A 20,373-nucleotide genomic window follows, 5' to 3' on the forward strand; every position below is an offset into this window, starting at 1 on the left:
CTAATTCAATATCTAACTAAAATATACGTTTGTACAGCCTAAAATGAATTACAAACACTAAATTACATGTTAGAAAAAAAATCAAGTAATTCCGACTTCATATGAATGAGTCATGCGTATTTTAAAAAATGGAAAAAATGTCAAACCGGTTCCGATTTTTAGAATAGAGACTGGTTTTCATAATGAAGAACTGGTAGTCGGACCTTATTACCAATTCTGGTTTTGATTTTGGTTCCGGTCCGATTCCGGGTCGAACAATTCTTAAGCTCATCCATATATATATATATATATATATATATATATATATATATATATATATATATATATATATATATATATATATATATATATATATATATATATATATATATATATATATATATAAGTATAAATGTAAAGTTTTATATGAGGGTTTACATAAATTTAAAGGGAAATCTTTGAAAAAATTATAAAATTTTACCATAATTTACTAAAAAATCTCAAACTAAAATTTGTTTACGGAAAAACATGAATTACCAGTAAAAATGGCGATTTGACCCATTTTTCCATGTTTACCGGTTTCATTAAAATCCCATTATTTTACCATAATTTACGATTAACTCCCAAACTAAAATTTAGTGATGATTTTGCCCTTTCTCCATGTAATATACATTTTACCAATTTCATTGTTGACATGAACGCCTAGTTATTAAATGAGTTGATGAGATGAATATGTTAAGTTATATAATTTTATGTTTACCATAAAACTTGATATATCCTGATGCATTGTATATTTTCTAGAATATAAAATACATCCAACGAAGACTGCAATAATTACATAAACTAGCAACACCTTCGTTATTTTTACGTTTATAAGAAATTTCTAATTGTCTATCTAAACTTATGTAACTCAATATATTCATCACATCAGACATCAACTCATTTCCTGTTGTTTTTTTCCTCGAAACATATATTTTATTGGTTTCATTGCTGACCTAAATGCATATTTATAAATGAGCTCATGAGATGAATATCAAATTTTACAATAAACGTAGCATTATATAACTCATCGCATTCATCTTATCAACTAATTTAATGACTAGGTGTCCAAGTCAACAATGAAACCCATAAAATATATGTTATATTGAGAAAATAGTCAAATCATCACTAAATTTTAGTTTATGACTTATTCGTAAATTATGTTAAAATAATGAGACTTTAATGAAACAGGTAAACCGAGAAAAAGGGTCAAATCGCAATTTTTACCGATAATTCATGTTTTTTTGTAAACAAATTTTAGTTTGAGATTTTTTCGTAAATCTCCCTATACTAATAAAAGAGTAGTTCTTTTGTCATGTGTCACCATGTTAGGCATTGTAATAAATATTATGACACTTGTCAATCTATTGGCACTTGTAATTAATATCATGACATTTATCAATCTATTAATTCTCCATTTCAAATTTCAAAATTTAAATCACATTTTAATTACATTAAATTAATAATATTAGAATAAAAATAAAATAAAATTTATACAAATTATAATAAAATAAAATTTATACAAATTATAAGATGATATATTTTACGTATTTATTTGAATCAACAATTATATATATATATATATATATATATATATATATATATATATATATATATATATATATATATATATATATATATATATATATATATATAACTAAAATAATATCTTATAATTAATAAGTTATTTAAAATTATTAATTAATAATTTTGAGGTTTTACTTGAAAAATTTAATTAATTTTCTAACCGTAGTTTACACGGTTATAAACTAGTGAGGTTAAATTATATTACTTTTTGGAAGATTTTCCGAAAAGTTAAATTACATAAAAACTATTATCTTTATATATTCTCATGATACAATATCCAAATCCTTGCCTTTTTATTACTTCCTTAAGAAGAAGCTCCTCTTCTGTGCGCACCCACAGATGTCCACGAGCTTGAGCGTATCGATGGCGTCTTCTACAATCCCTTGTTGTTCACCCCCCACTTCTTATTCATCGCCGTGGTTCCGACGAACCACGGTTAAGACCCACTGTTCACTGCTCGCTAGAAACAGTATCAAAGCTCCGTTGCCTCCGCTAAACCCTAAAGATCCATTTCTTTCCAAACTCGCATCACTGGCCGCTAATTCACCGGAAAATCTCCTTAATCGACCGGTTAACTCCGACACGCCGCCGTACTTGGACCTTTTTGACTCTCCAACGCTCATGGCTACTCCCGCTACCGTACGTAACATCTATTTCTTATTAGTTATTACCTAATTTTGTGTGTTTGTTTCGTATATCCTTGTAGTCGTTTTATACCCTGTTGCTAAACTAGTACTAGCCCTAGCTCAATTTTGAGCAAATAGACAAGGTATTTACATCTCGTGCATTTAAAAACCACTAATCATGGAGTATACTTTATATTTTGGGCTGTGTTTTAGAAACTGGTTCTACTGTTAACGAATTACATGGGGCCTTCCCTTAAATACAAGTGGAAAACACATTGTAGTGCCTTATTTCTGCTCTTATAGAAACTAAGGATGTTGCTTGTTGTATTATTCTAGGATGAATAAAGAACGTATTGTAAAACCAAAGTTGAAACGATATGAATTTCAAGTCTTTACACAAATCAAGCAGTTGATTCTGAGATTTGTTTCTGAAAGTGAGAGCCTTGACATGGAACCAAGGTTCTTCACACGTGCCATATTTTTCTTATAGCTTTTTTGACACATATCCATGGGCTCATTGTAATTCTAGCCCTTTTTGATGATAGGGTTATATGCAAGAAATGGAAATGTAATTTCATTGATTTGTTTATTACATCATCTTAATTTCATTTCTTTCTATTACATCATTGTAGTTTGAAAAAAAGTACCAATCATAGGAATGTCGTTCAAACAAGTGTTTAATCATCATCCTAATTTCATTTATTTCTAGCCCTTTTTGATGATAGGGTTATATGCAAGAAATGGAAATGTAATTTCATTGATTTGTTTATTACATCATCCTAATTTCATTTCTTTCTATTACATCATTGTAGTTTGAAAAAAAAGTACCCAATCATAGGAATGTCGTTCAAACAAGTGTTTAATCATGACATGCGAAGAGATTGAAACAAAATTTAGGGATGAATCACCTTTTATCATTAGTAAATTCTCCCTTAATTGTGTGATGGTTAATAATATCTTAATTGTTTGCATTACATTTTACTTGATAAAACTTAAATCAATAACAAAATAATCATAATTTTTTCTAATAGGTGGAAAGATCTGTCTCTTACAATGAACACAGGCCAAGAAGGCCACCTCCAGACCTTCCATCATTGCTTCTCCATGGAAGAATAGTGTACCTTGGCATGCCAGTGGGTAGCTTGTTCTTGTTCTTACTTCCATTTATTTGTTATTATAATAGCATCCAATTTTCTTTTCTTTCTATTAGAGTTATGGGAAGAAATGAAAGTAGGATGCTATAATAAATAAATCAACAAAAGTATGTTGCTATATCTATCTATACATAAAGACTTATGGAGGCGTTGTATGATTATGTATCAGTTGGTGCCAGCTGTCACTGAGCTGATCATTGCAGAGTTAATGTATCTTCAATGGATGGATCCCAAAGAGCCTATATATCTTTATATAAATTCTACAGGAACTACTCGTGATGATGGTGAATCAGTGAGTTTGTTTTCTTGAGCTTCCTTCTTTTAGCTTGCATGTTTTGGGTTGATGTCATCATAAATCAATAAAAGTAGTTTGCTATCTTTTGATAAAAGAATGATTTTATATGATTAGGTTGGAATGGAGACAGAAGGTTTTGCAATTTATGATGCTATGATGCAATTGAAAAATGAGGTAACTTTTTATAAGATCTCTGAACAAATATATGCATATTCATTCAACCAATCATTTGCAACCTTTTATGTGCAGATACATACAGTTGGAGTAGGGGCTGCTATTGGTCACGCATGTCTATTGCTTGCTGCAGGGAGTAAAGGGAAAAGATTTATGATGCCACATGCAAAAGGTACTCATATAATAATTTATATATTTTGTTATATATCTTTTCTTTATTTATTGTATTTGTATTTGAAGTAATGAGTATGTTACTTTTAGCTATGATACAACAGCCTCGTATTCCATCATCTGGATTGATGACAGGAAGTGATGTTTTGATACGTGCAAAGGAGGTTGGTTTTAACATTTAAATTTGCTTTTTTTTACCAACTTCACCTTTTTACTATTTATAAATTATAATTACTTACAGGTCATCATTAACAAGGATACACTTGTTGGTCTCTTGTCAAAGCACACCGAAAATGTGAGTCATTGCTCTTTTTTCTTCTCTCTTTTAGGCTTTGTACCGTGATTGGGACAAAAATCACCCAAAAATATGGAAAAGATGTTGATACCCTTCTCATCTTCATCATCTTAAATAGCCCTAGAAAGCTTGTCTAGTCCAATTTAATTCAATCCCATGTAATTATCAAGTTAACCTTAGGAGGTTGTGGGTGTGTTACATGGAACAAGAGTGGAGGTAGGGAGTGATAAAAGGATGAGGAGGGCATTTATGTCTTTTGCACAAATACACAAGAAAAGAAACACTAATTGGATTGGATGAAGATATAATATACTATATTGATTGTTGTTTGATTAAATCAGTCAGTGGAGACTGTAACACAAGTGATGAGAAGGCCTTTTTATATGGATTCCACCAAAGCTAAAGAGTTTGGTGTAATTGATAAGGTAAACCCAAACCCAACCCATGTTCTAATAATTCACTAATATTTTTTGTATTATTGTATATCTTATTTAATTTATATTATAATCATGTGATTTGATTTGATTTGGTGTTTAGATACTGTGGCGTGGTCAGGAAAAGATCATGGCAGATGCAGCCCCACCAGAGGCGTGGGATAAGAATGCTGGGATTAAGTCTCTTGATGCAATGTAGATTATTCTCTTATCCTCTACTCTACTCTAGGTAAAATGCCCTTCCTTGCTTCCTTTGATAAGTATGCTGTAATTAAATCTCTTGACAGCTTAAAAACTAATGTTATCAGATTTTGGGTGTAGGATTGGATTGGATTGAACAGACAGACGACAGGGATGGAATGAATATTGAAGTTCCCTGTTGTAAGAAATATGATTAACCTGTTGTTTTCGAATCAACCCAACCCAAAGATTACACTAAATTGTGCCGGATAGTGTTCTACAACATAACTTAGATATATGGCATTATTACCGAATCCTCAGAGTAGGAGGCTTATTTCAGTATTTCACTGTTGAAAACTTGTATACTGAATCATGCTTATTTTTAACAAAGAAAAAAAACTCATAGACCATATATATTGGAATTGGAACTGTCATATTGGATGGAAGATCTCTCTAGACACCCGTGTGCTCACCTCACAAGGTTTCTGACCTTGACCAGACCCACAACAGGATGGATACAAATTAAAAATGCAATTTAGATCGGTTTATGTGAAAGTACATTAATTTCAGTTATATTTTATTGTTAAATACATAAACATTTTATGGTTATATATAAGGGTGAGATTGATACTGGAACAGTGGGATAGAACTGGTATTGAACCAAAAGTTCCGAAACAAAATGGCACAAAAGTAATTCAGTTCGAGAAAATAGATTTAGTTTGAGCTTAGAAGTGAGAAAAATACTAACCAAAAGTTCTGAAACCAAAATAGCACACAAGTATTGATTTGGTACCATCATTGTTTTTGTTCACCTTTAGTTATAAAAGATAATATATATATATATATATATATATATATATATATATATATATATATATATATATATATATATATATATCTTTTCTTGTTTTGAGTTAAACAATGCTTTTCTCTACTAGTTGGAAACAAAGGATTACTACTAATTAAACAACTTTGTTTATTAACTAAGAAATCTTGATATATTTCAAATATGTACAAACATGAAACAACCGTTATCATTACAACAACTTTACGAAGTGTTTTATAAAAATCTTTCTATAATTTTTTTCTAAAGGTTAAAAGAAAAGCAAAAAGGATTTGACCAAAGTTAGAGTAAAGCTCCAATGTCAACTGAACTCTTCAACAACTTAGAGCAAAAAGGATTTTACAAATAATTTTGTTTTTTATATACTACATGACAGATTTGAGCTTTTGGCCCCAAGCCTTTAACAGAGTAGCCTACTTGACCCGGGATGGAATTGGTATGGTTTCTCTAAACCGTGTACCGAACGAACTATAGTTGACATAAGAATTTAATTACTAGTATCGTACCAAGTACATTTGGTACCAACTAATTTGGCTGTCAACAAATTTGGTTAGTACATATTGGTATTTGGTATATACCAAAAATTTTAACTAATATATACCTATACTTGAATATGAGTTGAATTTGTGGGCAATTGGTCGTTGCTTCACTTGCTTGTGTTAGTATTTTATCTTTTGAAAACGACTAAAAGTATTAAAAGAGACCCACCTCTAACAAGTTGCCTGAGGAAGCAAATGGAAATAATACAAGGTATGAGAAGTTAGTATTCCTTTTGAGTTTTAGCGTCATGTGTTTTTGTATCACCGTGCTTTTTAAAAAATAAGTATTAAGAAATCTGTTAATCAATGTGTTAGTTTATAAATTCCAAGACTTTTTATTTTTTATTCTAATTAAAACATGCAAATATGAGAACTAATATTTCTTTTTATATATATATATATATATATATATATATATATATATATATATATATATATATATATATATATATATATATATATATATATATATATATATATATATATATATATATATATATATATATATATATATATATATATATATATATGAATTGATTGGTACTTTACAACCATGATTTTCAAAATTTCATACTGTTAACGTATCAATACTACGTAATTAGCATGATATTATTAGTCAAACATATTGGTTACCAAACAAGGCTATCGATTTTATTTGTTTGGCTGGTAACATGTCGCCCCGACACAGTTCGTTCATAAAGTAGAACACCAGAATTTGAGTTATTCCGTGAAACGAATCAACGATTAGTTTTCCTCAGTATTTACAAGCAGTTTACCTGCAAAACGATTTTTTTTCCTAAGAAAAAAACCAAACAAACAACCTAAAAGGTCAGTCTCACTCAACTTTCCTGTGCACTATCCCCCCTAACTCTTTCCCTGAGCATTAATCTGATAACGATGGAGGGTCGTTGGTTCCAGAAGGAAGATCGGTGGAAAGACAGAGCGCTATGTCTACAACACCGCCTCAGAGATCGTTTCCGAGTCGTCGTCGACCAACACCGTCGCCGACATAGGTCCAGTGGGTACGTTTCCTCTGCGACGCAACCCTGGCTTCAACGCTTTCGCCATTTCCGAAGTCAAACATTAGCCACTTCTTCCACTTTATACCGTAAAAGAGGTTCGGCTAAAACCTACTACAATTGAATTGCCTGCCTGTATCCATAATTCACTTTTATCTGCGTGAATTGAAAGAATCAGTAAGATAATCTTATTTTATGGCAATAATTTTTTTCTTGACCTAAGGTGATACCTGCGTATATGAATTGATGTGGGACATAAGGAACACATGTGTAATCAGAAGTGGTAATGTTCAAGATATATGAAATCGTTTTAGAATTTCTTGTGTACAAGAATTGCAGTTCATTTTATGGTAGTGAAAATGGGCATTATTGTTGAAGTCATTTGCTTATAAATCTATCAGCTAAACCTATATGATTAACACATGAACAACAGTACACAATCCTTGTTGATTTTGTGAAGGTGATGAAGAAGCTATATATAATTAGCAAAGTAAATCAAACACTCCTTTAAACTTCTAGATATAGAGTACATGTCATGATGTTAGTGCATTTTTCTGTATCTAGCACATATGATTAGCAAAAGTAAATCAACTGTGTTTTTTTTAATATGTAATCTGCAGTTAGCAAAGAGTTTGATACAGAAGAGGATTCAGTTCTTACCCAAATACTTCAGGCTGTTGCTGTTCCTGTTATTGGAAATGTTTGCCATGTTTTCATGCATGGACTAAATCATGTCCAGGTAAATGAAATGATCTCAATTAAGTCTCCTAATTTGTAATCACCTCAAAAACAAATGCTGGAAGTAGTTCTTGTTTTGTATTGCAGATATATGGAGGTGAAAAATTACAACAAGGATTGCTCAACAGACCTGATAAGACACCACTTATCACAGTAAGCCAATGATGAACATTGTGCTATGTTGTTTTTTCATCATTCTTCTACATATCCTTGAATGGGTTGTTTAATAAATGTAGGTAAGCAATCATATTGCTTCCATGGATGATCCATTGGTTATTGCTGCACTTCTTCCTAAAAGTCTTCTTTTGGATGCTCGTAACTTGAGATGGACACTTTGTGCTACTGATCGTTGCTTCCGTAATCCACTCACTTCTGCATTTTTTAAGTGTGTTAAAGTTCTTCCTGTCTCTCGTGGTGAAGGAATTTATCAGAAGGTATGGGTTCACGTGCTTTTTTCCTTGTGCAATGATCCTTTAATTTCTTTTCTGGGGTTGATTAGTTATACTTGACCTATCAAAAAAACATCTAATTGGAGATGCATTCATTCTCATATGGTTAATTTTTGGTTAGGGTATGGATGTTGCCATTGCAAAACTAAATAGAGGTGGGTGGGTCCACATATTCCCTGAAGGCAGTCGTTCCCGAGATGGTGGATCAACTATGGGTTCTATAAAGAGAGGCATTGCAAGGTTAGGATCTCATTTTCTCTTATATGCCTATTGCCTAAGGCCTAATCTTATCTTCTTACTGGGTGTGGTAAGAGACTGGGTCTGGTATGACTCAGTCAGATCTGACTCAATCAGCAACTATCAAACAAGGGTAGAGCCAACAAAACAATTAGGGAAGGGAAGTCTAGTGTAGGTAGACTGTGTGTGAGGTGATCAAGAATTCATGATCAACCATTTAGTTTTTAGTTTTCAAGTGGAAGGCTTTTTATTGTTTGTCTGACTTTAATATGGTTAATTGTCGCCTTTTTGTTGTCTTTATCCAATACTCAATATGGTTAAGGCCTAAGGGTTAAATGCAAGAAATAGAAAAGGTACTTTTATTGATTTGTTTATAATATTATAGCATCCTACTTTCATTTCTTACCATAGAACATTCTACTTTGAATAAATCTACCAAATTATAACAATGTCATCCAATACAAAGCAATTTTCACTGCTATAATTGGATAGTTTTTTCAAAGCATGGTATCCTATAAGAAAGAGAATTCAAAGTACTATAATATGAAGAAATGAATGTACTATGCTATAAGTACACAAAAAATTTGAAAATTCTTCCACATTGTTAATCTTGGTTGCTATAATTTTTCATTCAAAGGGTTATTTTTGAATTAAAGTTGAATTAGCCATAATTGTTTACTAAATTTGAAAATTCTTCCATAGGTTAATCTTGGATGCAGACAATGCCCCGATGGTTATTCCATTTGTGCATGCAGGGATGCAAGAGATGATGCCTGTTGGAGCCTCGTTTCCTAGGGTTGGCAAAACGGTACAAATATTTGCAACCTGTTCTGTCATGTCATGTTCTGTTTGTCTTGTCATGTGTTGTCCTGTTGCAAAAAACACTATTCATGTTTCTAATCGGTGTGAAATTTTTAGGTGACGGTACTTGTGGGTGATCCAATCGACTTCAAAGATGTACGAGACTTGGAACAGGACAACACTGTTCCAAGGGGAAATCTATACGATGTTGTCTCTACAAGGATTGGTGATCGTCTCATTAAACTAAAAGCACAACTTGACAAGTTACTTCAAGTGCAAACCGACGATGTTGTTCAACATTTTGATGATAATAATGATAATAATAGCAATAAACAGGATCACGAGGAGTATTTTAAGGTTGAATCTTCTTACAAAGGCTTTGGGATTGACCTTATGGGTTTTGCTGCAAGAGGTTTGTTTGTGAATCAGAAAATGAAGGAACATGTGGTTGAAGGGGGGATAAGTATAAGGCCTTTGCCTTTGAGGGCATGGAACAGTTTTTGGAGACAACTGTTGCATAATAATAATAATAATGGAGTTGCTTCACTCTCTATGTTGTCGGGGGCCACTTGAGACTTTTAGGTCCATAGAAATAGAAAGCCTTGTTTGTACCGTGTGTTTGGCATGCATTAGACTGGTAGCGAGTGAATGAGATAAAATAAAAATGTGGGACAAAGACTCCCCTCCTCATCTCTTGTCTCTTGTGTGTGCGTGTCCTTATTCTCATCCTTCAAAACAGTCTTAGAAAGCTTGTAAAGCCCTTTTTGGGTAACAAACAAACATGCAAATTGTTCATTTTAGATTAAAATGTATAACAACTTTTTGACTCATTGTTGAATGCTTATTTATATGATAAATTGTCATTATTTGCCATTTTATGCAACTTACACATATTATGCAACCATGTTATCTTGTTAAATATGCTACATGATATATTGTGGTTCTAGAACGACATCTCATTGCATATTTGACTAAGGGAGGAAGGAGTCGTTCCCACCGAACCCACTGCCACTGTGCCACATCAGTTTTTCTTTTTGATTTTTCTCCATCTTTCCGAACCCACAACAAACAGAAATCCTATCTTTCTTAACCCACTCAATTAAAAATATATATACAAAATAATCAAGGTAAAATCTTAATTAGCAATAGAGTTACCGCCGGTACCACTCCCTCTTCGACGGGTTGTTTAATTGGTTTCACGAACCAACTTCATCATCTCTCTCTACTTTCTCTCTCTCATTTTCTCTTGTACCTTAGTTGTTTAGTATTTTTTTTTAATTGAGTGGGTTGAGTGGATTGAAAAAGATAGGATTTCTGTGTGTTGTGGGTTCGGAAAAATCAAAGAGAAAAGCTGATGTGGCAGTGGGTTCAGTGGGAACGACTCCCTCCTCCCTAATTAAAAATATATATACAAAATAATCAAGATAAAATCTTAATTAGCAATAGAGTTACCGCCGGTACCACTCCCTCTTCGACGGGTTGTTTAATTGGTTTCACGAACCAACTTCATCATCTCTCTCTACTTTCTCTCTCTCATTTTCTCTTGTACCTTAGTTGTTTAGTATTTTTTTTTAATTGAGTGGGTTGAATGGATTAAAAAAGATAGGATTTCTGTATGTTGTGGGTTCAGAAAAATCAAAGAGAAAAGCTGATGTGACAGTGGGTTCAGTGGGAACGACTCCCTCCTCCCTAAGAAACATGCAAAAATGGGGAGAAACTGTGAAAAATCCTGTGTAAAGTGTAAACAGACATTAGTTAAGGCTATAGAGGCGAAGATAATAACTTACTTTGCCTTTGCCTTTCTCATTTATATATTTTACTAACGCATGCTGACAGCTGGAAATTATGTTATAATGATTAATAGAGAAAAAGGGAAAATATGTCATCATGTCTTATTACACATAAGGCTAAAAGAGTGGTAACACTCCTAGCACCTTGGCACGTCAGCTTTTTAATTATCAATTCATTTTTCTTCATTTAGCACCTAATCTTAACATTTAGTAAGGAGTGGTAGCATCAAATATTGTGTTATTTTTATTTAAAAATAATAATAATAAAAGAAAAAGAAAAAACAGCAAGCCAATCAAAATCCATTTCCCTTCTCTTTCTCTCTTTCCTCTCGCTACATGACTGGCGAGCCACTTTTGGCGATGACCTTAGCGAGTTTGACAGAATGGCTTTGGCGATCTTAGTGAGCTGGAGGCGAGTCCCTAGCGAGGGCCACTCCCTCCAGCCTAAGAGTTAAGTGCCCACAAAAAACCAAAACCCCCACATGTTTCTTTTTCTGCAAAAATACTGACAACCGAAGAGCAAGTTTTGTTTCATGGAAATGACAAGTCACCATGGATACAGTTATCATTCTTCACAATTCAAGGGCTATTATACACTTTTTTTTTTAAATATCCAAATTTAATTTAAGCTTTTCTATAGAACACAACCTCACCCACCCTCAAAATTAAAACACCAAAAGGGCCGGATGTTGACCGGTTGACAATCAATGTTTGACCCCAACAAAACACAAACCTACTTCAGCCTGAGCCTGCAACTCTTCCAAGACCTTTACAAGATGTTCCCGAGGCATGTTTATGTCCGCCTTCTCTGCAAGCATTTTCCTCAATCTTCATCCATCCATCCACATTCACATGCACATAACAAAATAACAATTAAAAAAATAAAAACCCTTACTATAAATGCTACTTCAAAAATATATGTTTCGACTTGTTCTTACCAATATAGGTAAAAACAATATATGTATGGGTAAAAAAATTGTACCTTCGAACAATTGCAGAGTCTCCATGACCTGAGCAAACTATTAGCATGGCATTGTTAGGTAAATTGGAGTAAATATTTTTTATTTTGGAATTCAATTGATTAAGAACTTGCTTCAAATCAGGTGTGACTGTGTACTTGATGCTTTTTCTAGCCTTGGACTTGTTATTACTACAAGTAAGCAAAGCTATCATCTCAGCCACTTTGGTATTCAATGCCACGTCATCATCCGCTTGTTTCTTGTAATAACTACTCAGTTCTGTAAACTGGGCCCACACAAAATGTACTTTCTCGTTTTTTACCTGTGGTTAATTAAATGGTTAAAGTAATAGCCTCCAATACATATGTAAATGTAAGTACATTGTTATTTATTGCATTTAGCCCATAATTATAGGATAAGTAAAGTACTTCTTTAATGGCTTTCGAAAGAGCTTCATCATCACAAGTCACAGGAATGGAATGTGATGATTCTGAAGCATATCTTTTCACTATTGATATATTATCAATAAAAGATGAGGCCTTCCCAGAGTCACCCAAAACTGTAAGAAATTTTTTCCTTGTAAATGATGGAGGTCGACCAAAATCAGGCCCTGTTTCAAAAAAAACAAGTGGATAAATTATACTGAACATAAAAACTATAGTGAAAATTTTTCAAACTATGAGATCTCATCATTGCCAGTTACCAAAAGAATGATAGGTTAACACTTTTGTTTTATATAAAATTAGGGTGATATTACCCCCGCCTTGCGAGGGTGTAATTTGTAAATTTTGTATTAGGTAGGACCATTTTTGTAATTTTTTTAAAATGTGGACCGTTTCTGGAAATTAAAGGGACAGTTTTAGTAACTTATTTTCTACACAGGGACCAAACCTGCCAACATACGTAAGTCTTAAAACACATGGACCTTTTCTGTAAAACAAATCTGCACATGGACCTTTTCTGTAAATTACAGGGACTCTTTTCGTTATTTATTTTCTATGTAGGGAACAAATTCAAACCTCACTTTTGTAAATTTGATATTAGGAAGGGGAATTATGTATTTTTTTTAACATACACACCATTCCTGTAAATATAATTCTGCACAGGGACCTATTCTGTAAATTACAGGGACCGTTCTTGTAATTTACTTTCTATGTATGGACCAAACATGTCAAACAAGCAAATTTGCCAGTATACAAAAGGTAAAGGGGTGGAAAATGTAGGTGTTCAGATTTGAGAGGGGTAAAACTGACATTTTACAAAGTAGGGGGTGGAAAGTGCAAATGTATCAAAGTCTAGGAACCAAATCTGCCAACATAAGAAAGTTTTGTGGCCAAAGTCTAAAGTAACAAACTTTTGTGGCCAAAGTCTAAAATAAGAAACTTTTGTGGCCAAATTCTAAACCCATAAAACCCTAATATGTCTGATTAAATTGGTCTAAGTAATCGGGACAATATATTTGATACATAGTTAAAAGAAAGAATAAAAAATGAGTACAAGAGTTTTAAAATTTTTTACCATTTTTAATCTTCAAAAAGGCTAGATCCATAGCAGCTTTTGCATCCTCAATACTATCATGTCCATTTCCTGAACCTTGTATTTCTCTCTCAAGGAATTTCCTTGTGAGGACACGAAGTGCAATTTTGTAGGTCCCACCTCGCGAATGCTTGTATAAAACAGCAGTGTCAATCACCAAATTATGACAGATTTTTAAAGCCAATAAATCATTCTCCAATGAATGTCCAACTAAAATCGTTTCTCTATTAACTATCTGTAGAAACTCTTCCTGAAATTAAACCATGGTTTAGTAATTAGCAGTGTTGCAGAAATCGGCCTAATCGGCCGATTAATCGGCGATTAATCGCTAATCGGACCTCCACCGATGAGATTTATTGCTAATCGGTCACTATAATCGGGTTTGGTCAACACAGGTCAAAGTCGGAATTAATCGGTCCTAATCGGACTTAATCGGACCTAATCGGGTTTGGTCAACGCAGGTCAAATTCGGCCCTAATCGGACCTAACCGCCGATTAATCAGATTTTTTTTGTAGGATTAAAATTAGATTTATAAAATTTTGAATAATTTTCTTAATAATTAATGGTCCCCGATTAATCCCCGTCTAGCCGATTAATCCCTAATCGCTAGTCCACCGATTAGCGGCCGATTAGCGATTTCTGCAACCATGGTAATTAGTATTTAGTAATTGGTAATTGTTGATTAATTTAAAAAACTAGACAATAGAATTTAAAAAACGGAAAACCTGAATGTCTTTTAGAGTTGTTGTGACTCCATTCAACATCTCACTAGTTATTCCACTATACCTGAATACAGAAACCTCTTATCAATATTATATACATATAAAAAGATTTAATTGGTTTGCTTATGTGGAAATTCAAACAGAAGAAAGTACCTAGTGTTGTAATCAGTTATTGCATTTGTTGGTTTAACCAATTTATCCAACAAAACCTGAAAAATACGCCATAACTTTATTGTAAGATGATTAGGTTAAGTTTTATAAAACTTAATTCAGTAGACTATATATATATATATATATATATATATATATATATATATATATATATATATATATATAGGTGTTTTCTTTTGACTTAATGGATAAACTTTGTATTTTATTTCAGCTACTTGTTTATTATAATAAGAGATAAGAGATTAAAGCATGATTAAATGTAAACATTATGAAATGAGGAAGCTCAAATTTTAAGCTACCTGTCCTTTAAAATCTATCAGTGTTACTCTTGTAAGCTCAAATCCCTCATTTGTGATACACTGAAATATTTCATGAAACAATATAAATGAAAAGGTATTCACCAAAATTATTATTATATTAAATCTTTGTAACAATTAACAAAATCCTTACCATTTCACAATCAACTCCCACTATTTCATGGGTGGGTTTTCCAGATGTTGCAGGAAGAGTTGAGAGAAAATCTGAAATAAAACAGTCAAAAGTTAAGACCTGAAACATTTGTTTTAAGCAAAAACTATCGATTGATAAATTAAAAGCAATGTAAACAAAGAAATACAAGAGGAAGAATCTGGTAACCTGATTGATCATGGATGTATCCATTATCTTCTAATTCCTTTGTGGTAAGGGTATAATAGGAAATTGGAAATGGGATGTTTTTCATGAGCTCAGAAAATGCCAAATCATCACGAATAGGCCATGTTCCTGAATAAATATCAAATAACAATTATTCTTATTTCAATTTCACATGCTAATTAATATCTACCAAAATCTTTTGATTATTATGCAAATACGTATAAACATGTCTTATATCATCCATAAATAAATTAAGTATAGCAAATAGTTGCATTAGCATAGCATTTTTACAGGGGCAAAATGACCGAAATGTCCTTGGAGTGAACTTAAAAAATTTGTTACCTTGTTCAGATATAGGTCTAGATTTCTTTGTAAATGTATCTGCTTCTCTTTTTCTCTTAACCTTACATGTAAGAAGAGCGTCTATAGTCTGCATTCCATCTGATACACAGCTGTGAAAAGATTAAAACATGATTGCTATGAGTCTATGAGAATAGTTATTAGTTATATTCAATAAACAAGTGAAGGGGCAATTATGTCAAAACACCAACCTGGGCGCTAACACTGCCCTTGGGATGCCACAACATTCTTTTAAGCTGTGTAGTATTTTAGACTGTGAGAGGTAGATTGCTGCATCAAGACCAGGGACATAAAGCATAACCACTTTTGGAATCAGAGGCTTATTCTGCAAATGAAAAACTAATCTTTTTAAACAAAAACATTGTTCATTTGTTTATATGCAAAAGATCCTACATTGAATAAACTCTATTAGAAAAGGAAAAGAATGAAGGGTCACAACCTTAATGAAAACCCATGATGGCATGAATCCTTCAGCAAGTACCCATGTTATAAGCCCCTGAACATCCTGTTAAGTTTACATAAACCCAAATCTTAAAACATTTAAACTTTAATGACTAAACTATGTAACTTATTGTAAAACTTTATGGCCGCATTTGTTCTGGGACAAGATTTTAACAAACAGGTCTTATGTGATTATTGAAACTCACTTCCAAGTTAAGAGTTGAATTCGCTTCTGGGGTCTTAAACTCAACACCTGCTTTTGCCTGTATTACATCCACGATAAAAGTTATAATACACCACAACCAAAAGAAGCAAATGTGAAACATCAAAATTTAACTCAGTATATGCCCATCGATTATTTCAGTCATTCAGCTCTTCTCTAGACCTCTTTTCCTTGTGAAATCTCCCAAATATGGTACTTTTTAGCTATCAATCTTAATGTTTTTTTATGAAACAATAACAACAGTTTTAGTAATAAGCCATTAAAGTCGGTCTTTTTGGGCATATAGTAGTATATTAGGTTAATACATCTGCCAGTTTAAAGAAAAAAAAATGAAGATTACTGAAAGAACCTGGGGGCCATAGACGTCAAAAAACACGTTGTTTGTATCGCTAGTAGTGCAGACTTCATCTCCTTTGGAATTGTTTATCGGAGAGCCCATGGTCTCCGACGACTATTAGAAAACGTCGGTGTTGAACTGCCGATGAGGAAAGGGGTATTGGGGGTTTCTGCTGCAACTAAGGGGCTGTTTGGCAGAATCTGAATTTTTAAGAGCTGAATTTTTAAGAGGTCTGAATTTCTAAGATCTGAATTTTCAAATACTGTTTGGTTGAAACCTCTGAATTACAGTGCTGAATTATAAAAATGACCATTTTACCCTTCTGTGTTATTTTTTTGTTGAATTTAACGTTTTTGTTTATAACATAACCGAATCAACTATTTGAATAATTATAAAAAAAAATATAAAAACACCATATAAAATCTAAATTAAACATAAATGAAAATTAAACATTTATCCAAATCAAACATACCTCTATCATTACTTGATTATACTCAAAGCAACTAATTACAATAATAAAAGAAAATCAAAGATTATACCACAAATAACAAACCTATTTCTTAATTGTTGTACCCAAAACAATTAAAAGCTCCAAAACAATGATAACCTAAAACATATCTAAAAAAGTAAAAATCTTCTATTCTCTTGTTAATTTTCACTTATTCCCCAAAATACCCTTTCCGTGTAAACCATAATTTCTTTACTTCAATCCATAATAAATATGATGTTAATGAATGCTTGGTATGAATCTTCTCCACTAATAGACACCGCATGTTCAAGATATAGCATCATACTTTCATTTAGTGAATCCATAACATGTTAATAATCAATTAATTTTCACTTCTTCCCCAAAATACCCTTTCCGTGTAAACCATAATTTCTTTACTTCAATCCATAATAAATATGATGTTAATGAATGCTTGGTATGAATCTTCACCACTAATAGACACCGCATGTTCAAGATATAGCATCATACTTTCATTTAGTGAATCCATAACATGTTAATAATCAATTTCACAGATTTCAGCATAGTTTCACAAGATTTCACAGATTTTTCAGAATTAATAAGCATACTTTCATAGCATCATTTTAGAAAAACAAATCAAAAGAAAAAAAATACTTCATTTGTTATTGTTGGAAAGTAGAAAAACAAGAGAAACAACAAAAATCAAGATTTCACAACAATGTTTTTCACATATTTCAGCAACATTTCACAATAAAAACGAAGAGAAACAAGAAATCAGCAAGATTTTCAGAAAAATTCAAGCAAAAACAAAAAGAAACAAGATTTCACAGCAAAAACGAAGGAAAAAAAAAAACCCGCGATTGCATAAAACTATACGCCATCTGATTTCAAAAAAAATAAAAGAAAAAAACAACAAATTTTATATGAAATCACCCAATTCAGGAAAACAACAAAACTATACTCCATCTGATTTCAGAAAAAATAAAAGAAAAAAACAACAAATTTTCTATGAAATTACCCAATTCAGGGAAACATAAACTTGCAAAAATCATCGGTATCAGAAAACGATAGCACATCTGAGTAATCACTGATTTCAGAAGTAATTTGTGTGTGTGTGTGTTGATGAGAATAAAAGACCGAAGGCATGATATTACCTGTAGAAGTCGTTGCACAAGTCGTCGGAGGTGGAGGCGGAGGTGCTGTGGCGTAGCAATTGGAGGTGGTGCCGGAGGTGCTGTGGCCTAGCAGTCGAAGCTGGAGACGGAGAGGAGGCCGACGACTGCGAAGACGGGGAGGGAACACAACTTCGATAGATCGATGGAGGTTTGTGTGTGCGTGTTGATGAGAAGAAAGGAGTGAGGCGTGATTTCGAGAAAAAAAGAAAGAGCGAGAACTTTAGGGCAGCTGCGTTTGTTTGTTTGTTTTTTTTATTATTTTTTTTTTTTTTAAGTCTACTTTTTAAGGGTGCTTAGCTAGTTTCTTTTGAAAAGTTATAAAAATAAAGATTTTCTAATTTTTTTAAAAAATTAGAATTTTTTATATAAAAACTTCAAAAGTAGCTTTTAAAACTAGTTTGCCAAACATCTTTTGTTTTTTTCTTTTCCAAAAAAGACTTTTGGCTGTGAAAAGCTAAGTCAAACACCCCCTAAGAGTCATTTAACAAATTCATATTTTAAAAGGATACCAAACAAGTCATATATGAATTAACAGCTAAACAAACAGGGCCTAAGTTTTAAAGTTACAAGCTTGTTTTTGTGTTTAATTTTGAAATTTTTGGGCTAAATATGTGGATCCCTTAAAAGCTTTTGCATAGACCGAGGGTCTTAGGGTTCGGGTGGAGGTAGCATGTAAATTCAATTCACGGTATTTTTATTTATAGCGGGGGTGTTTGGATTAGCTTATTTGTTGTGGAAATAAGCATAAGCAATAAACAATAAGCAAATGGGAGATGCTTATTAAAATTAGCTTATTTAGTTTATTCCTAACACAATAAGCTGATTTTTAAGAATTTTATCCAAACACTTAAACTTAACTTATTGTGATAGGAATAAACAATAAGCAATAAGCACCCTCTTTTTTTCCTGTTCAAACACCCCCTAAATTATGATGTTTGAGGTTTTAGTTAAATTTATATAGGGATAGGTTTGAATTTATTTTTATAAAAACCGTAAAATAATAGTTTTTTAATAAAATATTTTGGGGTTAATATCAATATAGCACAATAAACTTATGTATTTTGTCCGATTTGACAATTTACATTTTTTTCTTGCGTAATAGACCATCGAACTTTTACTGTACATGTCAATTAAACCATTATTGTTAGTTTTTAACCATTCATCCGTTAACCAGTCATCTAAATTACACGAATGGCCCTTATTATTTAAATTTCTTTCGTGGTGGGTCCCTTACCAGCTATGGTTTTAAATTACACAACCAAAATTGCCACATTTATGAATCTCTGGGGACCAAAGTGTAACATTTTCATCATCTTCCTCTAATCCTTCTATTCTATAATTCTTGAATATCTTTAGTGGTTCAAGGTTTGGGATCTCTAGTAGTAGGAGTGGTGCTAATATAAATTTGCAACCCAATGGTACAACTAGTTCTTCTGATTCTAATGGGAGTATTACATCCCAATTATCTTCAATTTATTCTTTCCTTTTCAGTTCAATTTATACATAATTGAATCAAAATTCCATGATTTCTACATCCAGTTCGAATGGTACTGTTTATGGATCTAGAAGTGCAAATAGTGATGCGACGACAGTGAATAATGATCTGCCAAAGGTATCAAGTTCATACCTTGGCTTCTTGCTATGCTTTTTGGGTTTATGTGACATCCCCATTTTCACGGCCAGAAAAGACCGATTTTGTTTATGCTTTATAAAAATCAGAGTACCTCTTTTAATAAAAATGTTGCGGAATTTGTTCCCAGTAAAACATGATAAATACGTTATCAAAGCACTTCCGAAGGAAAGTATTTTTATTCATTTTAAAACATTTGGGATGTCATCGTCAATACCGAAACATAAGCATAAACAGATCTTACATTCATTATCACTTGTGATTTATATCTCCTTAATCTCTCAGTGAAATGTGACTTCATATCAACACCTGTGATATAAATAAACTGAGTGGGTCAGGTTGGGAAACCTGGTGAGTACATAGGGATT

At 32.5% G+C, this 20,373-nt stretch overlaps 3 protein-coding genes across 8 annotated transcripts; 2 read left to right on the plus strand and 1 right to left on the minus strand.

Moving 5' to 3' along the window:
- The first annotated feature begins 1,889 nt into the window (after positions 1-1,889).
- Positions 1,890-5,346, plus strand: LOC111895308 (ATP-dependent Clp protease proteolytic subunit-related protein 3, chloroplastic). Of its 2 annotated transcripts, none has more exons than XM_023891395.3 (10): positions 1,890-2,244; positions 3,263-3,364; positions 3,555-3,677; positions 3,795-3,854; positions 3,930-4,026; positions 4,116-4,189; positions 4,267-4,320; positions 4,662-4,745; positions 4,858-4,983; positions 5,063-5,346. In XM_023891395.3, the coding sequence occupies exons 1-9, from the start codon at positions 1,945-1,947 to the stop codon at positions 4,951-4,953; spliced, it is 990 nt and encodes a 329-aa protein (XP_023747163.1). In that variant the 5' UTR covers positions 1,890-1,944; the 3' UTR covers positions 4,954-4,983; positions 5,063-5,346. The 2 variants fall into 2 exon arrangements, with proteins under 2 accessions (XP_023747163.1, XP_023747162.1); XM_023891394.3 differs by having other exon boundaries at positions 5,076-5,346.
- Positions 5,347-6,956: 1,610 nt separating this feature from the next.
- On the plus strand, positions 6,957-10,391 carry LOC111895309 (uncharacterized). 2 transcript variants are annotated; one of them, XM_023891397.3, is made up of 8 exons: positions 6,957-7,145; positions 7,236-7,434; positions 7,957-8,075; positions 8,162-8,227; positions 8,311-8,508; positions 8,645-8,763; positions 9,463-9,568; positions 9,679-10,391. In XM_023891397.3, the coding sequence occupies exons 3-8, from the start codon at positions 8,052-8,054 to the stop codon at positions 10,132-10,134; spliced, it is 969 nt and encodes a 322-aa protein (XP_023747165.1). In that variant the 5' UTR covers positions 6,957-7,145; positions 7,236-7,434; positions 7,957-8,051; the 3' UTR covers positions 10,135-10,391. The 2 variants fall into 2 exon arrangements, with proteins under 2 accessions (XP_023747165.1, XP_023747164.1); XM_023891396.2 differs by having other exon boundaries at positions 6,957-7,434.
- A 1,466-nt stretch (positions 10,392-11,857) lies between these two features.
- Positions 11,858-18,617, minus strand: LOC111895306 (small RNA degrading nuclease 5). 4 transcript variants are annotated; one of them, XM_042898315.2, is made up of 15 exons: positions 18,355-18,617; positions 16,747-16,920; positions 16,381-16,437; positions 16,173-16,238; positions 15,925-16,058; positions 15,716-15,825; positions 15,377-15,502; positions 15,191-15,261; positions 15,040-15,099; positions 14,723-14,778; positions 14,573-14,633; positions 13,829-14,096; positions 12,739-12,920; positions 12,334-12,632; positions 11,858-12,179 (listed from the first exon to the last, which is right to left on the minus strand). In XM_042898315.2, the coding sequence occupies exons 2-15, from the start codon at positions 16,834-16,836 to the stop codon at positions 12,056-12,058; spliced, it is 1,704 nt and encodes a 567-aa protein (XP_042754249.1). In that variant the 5' UTR covers positions 16,837-16,920; positions 18,355-18,617; the 3' UTR covers positions 11,858-12,055. The 4 variants fall into 4 exon arrangements, with proteins under 4 accessions (XP_042754249.1, XP_023747159.1, XP_023747158.1 ...); XM_023891391.3 differs by having other exon boundaries at positions 13,829-13,976; positions 16,747-16,934; positions 18,355-18,616; XM_023891390.3 differs by having other exon boundaries at positions 16,747-16,934; positions 18,355-18,616.
- Positions 18,618-20,373: the final 1,756 nt, after the last annotated feature.

This window comes from Lactuca sativa, chromosome 9, assembly GCF_002870075.4.
Source record: "Lactuca sativa cultivar Salinas chromosome 9, Lsat_Salinas_v11, whole genome shotgun sequence".
Classification (NCBI taxonomy): domain Eukaryota; kingdom Viridiplantae; phylum Streptophyta; class Magnoliopsida; order Asterales; family Asteraceae; genus Lactuca; species Lactuca sativa.